General features: G+C 50.8%; 1 protein-coding gene across 1 annotated transcript in view; it reads right to left on the reverse strand.

The window, feature by feature from the left end:
- Nucleotides 1–1,437: 1,437 nt before the first annotated feature.
- Nucleotides 1,438–11,612, reverse strand: part of LOC310781438 (nuclear receptor coactivator 3-like) — a 77,612-nt gene continuing 67,437 nt past the window's right edge. The window contains 14 exon segments of the mRNA XM_083642064.1: nt 1,438–2,869; nt 2,951–3,189; nt 3,830–4,007; nt 4,237–4,486; nt 4,624–4,734; nt 4,929–5,255; nt 5,575–5,746; nt 5,864–5,969; nt 6,780–7,010; nt 7,714–7,899; nt 8,002–8,134; nt 8,598–9,730; nt 9,850–10,520; nt 11,479–11,612. The exon segment at nt 11,479–11,612 is cut by the window's right edge and continues 14 nt beyond it. Of these exon segments, the coding sequence (XP_083498190.1) occupies nt 2,952–3,189; nt 3,830–4,007; nt 4,237–4,486; nt 4,624–4,734; nt 4,929–5,255; nt 5,575–5,746; nt 5,864–5,969; nt 6,780–7,010; nt 7,714–7,899; nt 8,002–8,134; nt 8,598–9,730; nt 9,850–10,520; nt 11,479–11,612 (3,870 nt within the window). The 3' untranslated portion in view covers nt 1,438–2,869; nt 2,951.

Here is an 11,612-nt window from a genome sequence, read left to right on the forward strand (position 1 = left end):
CCACACACACACACACACACACACACTGAGGCCGAAAGACAAATAGAGCAGGTTTGTTTTGCATGATCGATATTGTCAAGTCGAGATCAAATAGCAAAACACAAAGCACAGAAATCTCAGGGATGAAACTCAAGTCACACATGGAAGCATGAGCATCAGTCTCGATTCGAAATATCAACCCACACGCTGGTAAGACACCCGGGCCCCTAGAAGCCTAACGGCGTAGACACACTGGAAACGAGGAACGACGCGGCGTCGAGCAGGAAGGAGCGTGGCTATTCACACCAGAAGCGCTCTGTTTTGCTCGGCCGGTGTGATGATGATCGGTCTAGTGTCAAATGAAATGAAACTGGCTGCGCTTCGTCCTCGCTTCCGCGTCGGATCCGTTTCCCGTGTGTCTGCGCTGTAACACAATCATGTGTCAACTATAGGCATCTTTTGTGTTTTTGTTTTCTTTTTTGTCAAAAAATAAAATAAAATGGATATTTAAAAAAAATGATTACATGTTCACTCACTAGCACCTCTATAGCTAAGACTATGTCCTTGAGGGGGGAAAAAAAGGGAAATTTATGATTTGAAGATCACAAATTAAAAAGTGCTTTCAGGGAGAATGAAAGTGGCAGTATTAACTTTCTGAAAGAAATCTACAAGTATTGGTTTAAAAAAAAGGAGGCCCTTCCTTTCCCCACCAATGGTTGAAGTTTTGAAGTATTGAAAATAAAAGCTGACCTATGACAGAATAAGAAAATTACACTTTAAATATCAAGCCTTACAATCTGTGCAAAAACAGTATGTGACCTACAAAAGCATATATATATTTATATATAGTACATTTGAAGCTTATTTACAATTCGTATTCACAGACAAAAGGAAAAACTCCAAACAAGACATCATATCTAATACTGCAGTACCGTCACTTTGAGTAAATGATGCGTCAACTTTGTCCTCAGAGGAAAGCCAAGAGGAAGGATTATTGCTAGAAATCGGCATACCTACGTTGAAATCTAACAAACACTTTCTTTTATAGTGTGAATTACTATAGGCATCAATTTTCCCCCATTGGTCATCGATTTCATTTCTGCACGTGTAACATTGTAAGTTGGTATTACGCTAACCAAAATATCTGCAACATTATGCATTAAAAATTACACCTCAATTCTAAAATTACCACCTTGTGAATTTGTATAAATATAACAGGAATTTTGCACAAGAAGGAAGGTTGTCAGTTTCAAGAGTGTTCTTAAAAGGGCTTAAAAATGCTTATGAATTAACCTACCTCCCTATAATAAATCCGTACACTGCAGAAGAGAGCGTTGGATAAAATCTGTGCTTAGTCCCTTTCCACTGGCTACCAATAGAACAAAGATCATCAGGGTTACCCATTTCCAATTAACCCCCCCCCCCCCCTCCCCCCGATCTCAGAGAAGAAAACTGGGCGAACAGAACACACACAAAAATAAACAGTAATGTTGCTGTTATGCATTAATTCTTGGATAAAGGCCTCTATGACCATGAAATATTGCCACAATCCTTTTTCGACGACGGCCTTTCCTTAAAGTGCAATCACAGCCAACAAGTAATTCAGTCGTACCTTATATCCTCCTGGGGCACCGTTGATGTGCTACCGTTTAAAGGAACACGGCGCCTTTTGTGGGACATTCGCCTATTTGCCGATGTGCGTGTAGTAGAAAAAATGGTTAGCGCTAGGAGTTAGCTTAGCACAATGAATGGTAGTCAATGGTACTGGCTAGCCAACCCCCTGTCAACAAAAACAAGCAAAAAAAGAAAGAAAGAAGAAGCTTCCATACTGCTCACCTGGCGTAATCCAAGTCTCCACAAGCCATGAGATGCCAGGTCAGGCCCTAAAATTCATTTAGCAAATGGGGGGGATTGTGCAGACTTGGATTACACCAGGTGAGGAGTATGGGAGCATTTTATTTGATTCATTTTTTTATTTTATAAAAAAAAAAATCTCTTGACATTTTTGCTCATGTTGACGGGGCTAGGCTAGCCAGCAACATTGACTACCTTTCATTGTGCTAAGCTAACTAGCGCTAACTATTTCTTCTACTATACGCACAGAGAAGAGAAGGGCATCTAGTTTCTCGTCTTACTATCGGGAAGATGGCAAATAGGTGAATCTCCCAAAATGGCGTGTTCCTTCAATGACATTCATGTGAGTGGCACAACTTGATGGCTTGTCGTCTGCATCTCGGAAACACCAGGAGGCTTATTTACACAGAGATCCTCCAGGAGCCACGACGCAACCGGCTGAACACGCCATGAAGTTCGGAAACAGGGAGAATTCCAATTGGACCACAGCTTCATGGTACATTCGACAAAAGGGGGGATGTCTTTACATGTACGAGTCTACGATGCGCGTCGTTCCCAAGTGTGTGTCCGCCTTCATTGGGTTTGGTCCAGCGAGTGGGGTGTGTGTTTACAGAGGCACACACCACTCATAAAAGAGAGGAACATCGAACTACATCAGTCTGAGAGAGGAATTACAGAGTTGTCTATGTGATCGTCTTAGGGTGTGTGTGTGTGTGTGTGTGTGTGTGTGTGTGTGTGTGTGTGTGAAAACGTGTCACAGTGTCTCTGATTCTCGTGAGCGCTGTGTATGTTCATGGATGCTGTGTGTGTATGTATGAGTGTGTGTGTCAGTCTGTTCTGTTGAGACTGCCATTACTGGCCTTGATGCCAAAGGAAGAGCGCTCCCCCAGCTGGCGGGAGTGCAGCACTACAACGCCGACTCACACACATACAACGCCTGCTCCGCCACACACTCCAGCGCTGCAGTCGTGTCATTCCTCTGAGCGGGGATCACAGTGAGTCATGAATGCTTCGGTCACAATGCTCAGCAATATTTCTGGGGAGAGAGAAGAACAGAGTGAGTTGTGCACGAAGACAGAAAAGCGCTGATCAAAGTCAAGTAAATCCCCAAACACACCTCAGGATGTCGCCCCCTGCAGGCTGCATACCTGATCAGGCCCCATAGGCATGCGTCCCATCACCATTGGGTTCATGCCCATCTGCGCCCCCATCTGGCCCATGTGGCCTCCTCCTCCTCCGCTGGCCGGCATGCCCCCGTTCATCATCATGCCCCCGTACTGGCCTGGATTGGCCTGCTGCGCGAACTGCTGCTGCCCCGGCGCCCCCTGCTGCCCAAATTGCTGCTGGGGGTACGAGCTGGTGGAGGAGAGAGACAGACGCACAGGAAGGAGGGTTTAATCGTACGCAGTCACCAGAAACAAGCTGGACACCATATGATACAGTGTTTCCCCTACCATTCTACAGGCCGGGCGGGCCCGCCAGGCCAACAGCACCCCCGCCAGACCAGATTTTCTTTTTCTTTTTTTTCCCCCTCCTCTCCCCAGAATTTCAGTAAAGCTTTATGGCATATTATTACAATACAACAATGCTGGTGTTGACAGTGTTGACAGTAATAGAAGATGCCAAATCATTAAAAACAATAAGCATTTTGGTTTTAGGAGCATTGTGCCAGCATGCAGCGCTGTTCCAAAACGTGTCAACGTGTGCCGTTGACTCGTTGCCTGGGAAACACGTATCCCATAATGCAACTGTTCGCATCGCATCCCATAATAGTATGATGATACTTGGGATGCCATTGCCAACATAGATGCGAACAGGTTAGCTAAAAGTTTAGTGTCGCCAGCGAGGGCTCCCACCGTTGCGGTCGGGGTACGTTTCGAAATCCCTCCAGGCCTGGACATTTTTCTAGGGGAAACACTGTGATAACATAGTATCTGCCATCAAATTCATACATTTGATGTTCACTGTATAATACAATCCTGTGTGTTGCACAGACCTGTTGCGTCCCATGCCGCCCTGCGACCAGCCTTTCATGTCTGCGCCCTGGTACATGGGACCGCCCTGCGGGTGGTGTTGCATCATGGGGTTCTGAGGCCCCAGGCGGCCTGACATCATGGCGCTAGGAGGACTGCCGCCTGACGGGCCAAAGGAGGGCTCTCCCTGTTGCCCCATACCTGAGGAGATCAACCATCCAGCCTCAACGCACACTTCAAATCCAAACAAGCTAATATGCTAACACACATATAGACACATGATAGTTGTGGAGGGTTTTTGGCGCGATAGAGAGACTAATGGCAAGGGGATTGGATATGTGTGAGCCGCATTTACACTCTCCATGCAGTACACCGACTCACCACCAGGGGGCAGCAGTATTCTGTTGGCTGCCTGGCTTGACAGACTCACCATAGTTCCCGCCATAGGCAAACTGCTGCGGGCCGGGTTGGCCCATGCTGGGCCCTCCCATGGGGTTGTCCATGCCACCCGGGGCCGTGACGTTTGGAGGTGGACTGAATCCTCCCGCTGCCGCTGCCGCCGCCGCCGCCTGCTGCTGCTGCTGCTGCTGCATCAGCAGCATCATCCTCTGCCTCCTCATCTGCATGGTCACCATCTCCCTGCTGCGCTGAGCCATCATCTGAGCATTCAGGAAGCCGGGCTGGGCAAGGTGGAGAACACACATTCAGAGGGTGCGTGTGTGTGTGTCGGTGAAGATGTGCGTACGTGTGTGTGTGTGTGTGTGTGTGTGTGCGTGTGAGCGTGTGTGTGTGCGCGTGCATAGGTTCTGTTGTCTACCTGGCTTCCCATGCCAGGCTGCATGCCAGGCTGCATGCCTGGCCTCATGCCTGGGTTCCCTCCTGGGTTCTCCATCTTCATGGCCATGCCCTGCCGCGTCTGATTCATAAACTGAGAAAGGGAAAGAGAGCGGTCATGAGATGGACGTGCAAATGTGACTCCACGAGTTGTTTGTGTCACATGATGCAAACTGACCGAGCAAGACAGTGACCTCCACCTATTCCTACCTGTTGGCCCCTCCCTCTATTCCTACCTGTTGGCCCCTCCCTCTATTCCTACCTGTTGGCCCCTCCCTCTATTCCTACCTGTTGGCCCTGCAGTCTCTGCTGCAGCTGGAGCCTCATGGGCTTGTTGGCGGTGATCATCCTGGGTCTCATCATGTTGGCACGGGGGTGTCCCATGGCCCCCATGCCAGCCATGCCGGGGTAGCTGCCACCCTGGCCCATCTGGGACAGCATGGGCCCGAAGCCCCCTTGCTGCGGCTGGCCCTGCATGGGGTTCCCCCCGTACGCAGACTGCATAGCCATGGAAGGGGGGCCGGGGTAACCCTGTCCGTAGAGGGGCTTCTGCTCGAGCACCATGGAGGGGTCCTGACCTGGGAAGGGCTCCAGCTGCTGCTCGGCTCCTTGGCTCTGTGGCAGACAGAGGGGGAAGAGAAGGCAGGAGAAGAGAGACCTCTGTCAAAATATCTCCATCTAATTGATTCATTTCCTATTCGTCGGCTCTGTAATTGTCTTTTCCTTGGCGGTACAGACGGATCCCTCTCAGCCCATCAATCTCACTTAATAGAAAGAAATGGGTCTGCACATTGTGACTCATGACTGAGATATCTCACGCTCAGGTGTGTTCATGCACAGTGATGATGCAGACCATTCACGTCCGTCATCAGATCACTCATGAAGATCTAGTAGAGCATAGGAGCATCTCTATCTATCTCCTCGTCTGACCCACCTGGCTGACGAGGTCGGGGATGCCCAGCGCGCGGTCAATCTCCTCCAGCGCGATGCCGTCCGTGTTGTTCAGCAGAGAGTCCAGCTGGTCCAGCAGCGCCCGCTCGTCGCTCTGACCTTCACTGGTGGTGGGAGGAACCAGGAGCTCATCCAGGGCATTGCTGAACTGACGCCTTCAAACACACACACACAAACACGGGCACTATAAGGCTCAGGAGAAGAACGGCGCACTCAGCTCGGTGCAGTTCATTAGGAAAGAATGTGGACAATCTGGATGTTTGTGCTGTTACCTGTTACCCTCCATGCCCATCACAGCGTCTGGCCAGGAGGGCGACTGGTTGGGCTGGCCCTGCTGGCTGAAGGGGCTCATCCCCATGCCCATGTCCCCAGAGCCACCTACACCCACAACACAACACAACACAACACACCTCAAGTGAGACATTTCGTTTCAACAGATGCAGGTAGTTACTTATATTTCTTCATGGCTGTTAGTATGATTGATTCTTAGCATTGTTTTTTTTTACAATAATAGGATGAATCAGCGTGACGTCACTTGCCACCCAGAAATGCGGAACCCCGCGTCAGTTAATAGTATGAGTTGTGCCAAACAAACGTTAATATCTCAAAAACTATACATGACATCGCTTATATTTCATTTCACATTCTGAGTGAGAGCAGAATTAGCTCAAGAGTTTGATGTATAATAGATGCATGTCGTGTTAAAGTTGTGTGAACTGTCGCAGTTTTTAAAATGTAAACAGAGTTAGCCGAGCTAGAGTCAGACACTAAAGCCTCGCGCCACTTGGTCTCCATAGGGTTCCATTGCCACCCAGTGACGCGGTTTGTTTACCAAAATACTGCTCGGCTGATCTCTCGTATACAATAGTTGTGACTGGCAAATATTCAAATATTCAAAATGACTAACATCATGTCAGTAGCCCTAACATCATGTCAGTAGCCCTAACATCATGTCAGTAGCCCTAACATCATGTCAGTAGCCCAACAATACAAAATAGATGTTTGGTTTGTTTTCACCAGTAGTCTAAAAATAAGTGATCTGAAATTGGGTGGGTGTCCACCTAACATTTCTCCTGTATTTTCCTGCTGATCCCTGCCTCTTGGTGTGTTATCTATAAACAGCACATTTCTCCCACAAAAACATAACTGATCACACTTGTAACTGTGCCACCAGTACCACAGACGTACCCATATCCATGAGCTGCTGCTGCAGCATGGACCTGGTGCCGGGCACGCTGTTGGAGCGGCTGACCATGGGCCCTCCCATCATGCCCTTGGTGCTGTTATAGTCCATGCCGGGGCGGATCATGGAGGGGTGTCCTGCCGAGCCCACGGGGCTGGTGCTGGAGCGGGGCATCCCCCACTCCACTGACCCGCCCATGGGAGACCTCTGGGGAACCATGCCTCTATTCATCGGTCCTGGTGTTGGAATAAACAACAGATTTGCATGCGGTCACTCTCATGATGACAGCATTTGGTTTACTCAACCTATTTCATCAATCAGAACAATGAATGGATGAATGAATGAATGGATTCAAAGTTTGTAGATTATCAGAACTTAGAAGAGCAACAACATACAGCACATTCCAATATAGTTAGGATCAAAGTTGGGGCATGCATACTATGAGAATAGTGCAGAGAGAGAGAGAGAGAGAGAGAGAGAGAGCTACAGAGGATGAATGACAGAAGAGAGAGAGAGAGAGAGAGAGAGAGAGCTACAGAGGTGAATGACAGAAGAGAGAGAGAGAGAGAGCTACAGAGGTGAATGACAGAAGAGAGAGACAGAGAGAGAGAGAGAGAGCTACAGAGGTGAATGACAGAAGAGAGAGAGAGAGAGAGAGAGAGAGAGCTACAGAGGTGAATGACAGAAGAGAGAGAGAGAGAGAGAGAGAGAGCTACAGAGGTGAATGACAGAAGAGAGAGAGAGAGAGAGAGAGAGCTACAGAGGTGAATGACAGAAGAGAGAGAGAGAGAGAGAGAGAGCTACAGAGGTGAATGACAGAAGAGAGAGAGAGAGAGAGAGAGAGAGCTATAGAGGTGAATGACAGAAGAGAGAGAGAGAGAGAGAGAGAGAGCTACAGAGGTGAATGACAGAAGAGAGAGAGATGACTAAATCAGTTACTTGTTCCAACGCCTCTTGGACACACACCCATGTTCCCCGGGTAGCCGTCTGGGCTGCCCATCATGTTCTCCTGCTTGATAAGCATGGGGCGTCTCCCCGGTCCTCCCGGCCCACCGGGGGGCTTCCCGTCCATAGACATGGCCCTCTGGAAGGGCCCGCGAGGCCCGGGACCCATGCCTGGACTCCCTGTACACACACAAGAAGAGAACCACAAACCGATTGGTTCACACACGTCTGTCTTTCCCAGAAATATCATGCATGTATCTGTCACTTCTGGTGTAGACTTACCCTGCAGACTGTCATCGAGGCAACCCTGGGGTTTGTTTCCTGTGTCGTTAGCCCCTCCAGCTCCAGCCTGATCGGGGTAGAAGTCAGAACCAGAACCCCTCAGACCTCCCAAGATGGACTCCAGGTTCTCCAGCTGACAGAACACAAATGATAAAGTAACCCCAGTCAATCACTGCAGTTGTATAAGTTTGGACACACACATTTTTCTTTATTTCTTACTATTTCTCACATTTTAGTATAATGGTAAACACATAAAAAATTATTAAATAACACAAATGGAATTATAAAAATAGTGTTAAACAAATCCAAATTATATTATATTATATTATATTTTAGATTATTTTAAGTAGCCATCTTTTGCCTTCATGGAAAGGCAAAGTTTTTCAATCTTTTTCAATCAAATTCATACATATGCATCAGCTTGACTATTTCTATTAGCTGGGAAAACACATTGAAGCATAAGCTTCAGGATTAAAGTGGCTTTAAGATAATGAAATATATTAAATCAGGTGTGTGAAACCTTTGACTGGTAGTGTACGTCAATCAATTACTGAATTATTACAGTTAATTATTTGATAAGCAAGCCGCAATCCCACCTCATCAGGTGGCTCAGACTTGATCTTGCTCTCGGGATGTTCTGGTGTGGGGCCGGGTCCAGATCCGGGGCCACCCCTTGGAGGGCCGCCAGCGGCCCCCGGGGGTCCCTTTCCATCCAGCTCTTCAGGCTTGGGCTTGACATCCACTGGCTCTTTGGAATCATCCTTGTTGAGGAGGTAGTGGAGGAGGGCGTTGGTCTTCTCCTTCTTCGGGCTGTGCTGCTCCTGCTTGGGCTCAGTGACTGCCCCGGCCCCCGGTCCTGGTCCCGCTCCTCCTGCCCCGACCTCACCTCCCTCCTGGCCGCCCAGGGTCACCTTCCCCGTGGCCTCAGCTGTGATCTTAGCTACTTCATCTGGGGTATTGCCATTCTGAAGAAGCTTGTGAAGGATCTTGTGCTTCTCCTGCAGTGAAGCTGTGTAGTGGGCTGATGACAGGGCTGCGGACGCGCCTCCCGGCCCCGACGCCTGGCCTGGGTTAGTGGAGGCCGAAGATGAGGACGACACCCCGGTAGACGAGGGGCTGGTCATGCCTCCAGCTGGGTCCTTGCTGTCTAAGCCTGTAGCAGTGTTGCTACTGGTTGCTGGGGCTGGAATAGGAGGGCCAGTTGGCCCGCTGCCGCCCATTCCCAGCTCCTCAGTCGGAGAAGTCAGCAGCTGAAGCAACTTCTTATGGCCCTTGCTGTCGGGCACCCTCCGAGGGGGTTCAGAGCTGGCCACCCCCGCCTCACCGCTGCCTTCTCCAGGCTCTTTAGTAGCTGTAGCCGCCTGGCTGTCCGGTCGCTCTCCAGAACTCTCAGCCTGGGGATGCTGCTGCTGCTGATGGTGGTGGTGGTGGTGCTGCATGGGGTGGTGGTGATCGCCGGGGCCGGACCCTAAGCCTCCCGCTGGGCTTTTGGAGCCATCTTGGCCAGGCTTGGCTGGCTGACTGGGCTGGGAGGAAGAGGAGGAGGAGTGGATGCTGGGGGAGCTGTCTGGTTTGTGGGCTGGCGAGGGGGACGTGAGGGTGGAGGGGAGGGAGCTCCCGACTCCTTCACTGATGGCTTGCAGGGCGTTGAGGGAGCTGCTGGAGAAGGTGGTGGTGCTGCCTCCACCTCCTCCGCCACCGCCAAGGCCGCTCATAGGAGAGTGTATGCCTGGTGCAGGAAAATAAAATAAATCATTAAGAGACTCTTAACATCTGAGATTCAAAACACAAACAAAACAAAGTCGTCAAATCAATTCAAGAAACGACTGGGATTCTGATCAGCTTTACCTCCGGGAGAGAACTGGCTGGCGCCCATCTTCGGGCTCCCTCGGTTCCGGGGCGACATCAGGAGACCCTGCTGTGGGCCGGCGGCCATGCGGGGGCTTCCCGAGGGGCTGTTCATGCCGCCCAGCCCGAACCCGCCGCTGCTCTGAAACGGGGGCTGCTGTGGGTGCTGCTGTGGGTGCTGCTGTGGGTGCTGCTGCGGGTGCTGCTGTGGGTGCTGCTGTGGGTGCTGCTGCTGTGGGTGCTGCTGTGGGTGCTGCTGCTGTGGGTGCTGCTGTGGGTGCTGCTGCTGTGGGTGCTGCTGCATGCCCGGGCCCGGGTGATTCATTGGACCCATCTGACTCATCTGACTCATCTGACTCATGTGCCCCATCGGATTCATCTGGCCCATTTGGTTCATCTGCATCATGCGTTGGCCTCCAGCAGCTCCGCCTCCTCCAGCTCCTCCTCCTCCGTACATGGCGGCGCTGCCTCCCATTGGACCCATGTGGCCCATGTGACTCTGCTCGCTCATGCCGAAGCCCCTGTTCATGCCCCCCATGCCCATCCCCCCGCCGGGCGTCATGTTCATCTGGTTCATCTGGGCACTGGGGTTGGGGCCTCCCATGCTCTGCTGCCTCATAGCGCTGGGCATCATGCCCCCACCCTGGGCTGAGCGGTAGCCGTTTGGCTCCCTGTGTGCGAGACGAGAGAGGGAAAGGGGACAAAATCACGAGGTTTAAAAAAGGTCTCCTAATGTAAAAACCTTGGAAATATGCATTCCTCACAATAATGTCTCTCACTCTGTAGATGCTCAGCATGAATGCAAACTAAGGGTGCTTTCAACACCGGTGCCGAGCACACTTTCGGTCTTTTGACCCCAGTTTCGGAACGTTTGATGAGTGTGAACATTGCGTTCCGTTCCGTTGCGCGCCCGATCCACTTGAAAAGGTGGTCTGGGGAGCGCGTTGGCGTGCCCGGGCACGGAACACTTGCGAATGTGAAAGCCAACCGTTCCGAACCACATAGACAACATATGGAGCGAGGATACACTGCAGGCATAGTTTATGACTCTGTTCCGTTGTGATAGCGTGAACAGGCTGATGAAAATGGTCAAAGTTTCTATACCCATAGCAAAGTGGGGTAGGGATCAGACCGTCGGCTTCCAACCGGGTGGCTAATCACCACTACGGGATCCTCCTTAGAGGTGGGTTGGCGGTCGCTATCGATCTGGGTCATCGGCCGGTCGGGTCGCATATGGCAGTAAGACCGGGCTTCTGTGCAGTGGTTAACTTGGAGTCCCTGCGGAACCACACCGTTTCCGAGCATGGAAAGAATGTTGTAATGTGAAAGCTGACCAGCAGGGGAGAGGGGAGGGGGAAGGGCAATCGAGCCCGGGCGTAGAACGGAACGGAACGAAAGCAATCGTTCCCAGTGAGAAAGCACCCTTAAATACCAAGTGACTTCTCTGTGTGCAGTGCTCTCATCGTTCACTCGACGCCAGTGGATCCGATTGTCGGATAATAAAATCTACTTCACCTATTTGTGTGTTGCGTGAATACCCAGGCCATATCTTACAGTTTTGCAGCAGGTGTGTCTTGTGTCTCGTTTGCTGAGTGTGCTGAGTGGAGTTTGTGTGTGTCCAGTTCTGACCTCTGGAGCAGGTGGGTGGAGATGAAGCCTGCTGGCTCGTTGCTCATGGGGTGGCGGTACAGCTTGCTCTTGGTCTGGGCGGTGACCGGCGTGCCGTCCGACAGAGAGAAACGGTACAGAGGCGTCTCAGCGTG

This window comes from Poromitra crassiceps (genome assembly GCF_964638095.1).
Source record: "Poromitra crassiceps genome assembly, chromosome: 8".
Taxonomy (NCBI): domain Eukaryota; kingdom Metazoa; phylum Chordata; class Actinopteri; order Beryciformes; family Melamphaidae; genus Poromitra; species Poromitra crassiceps.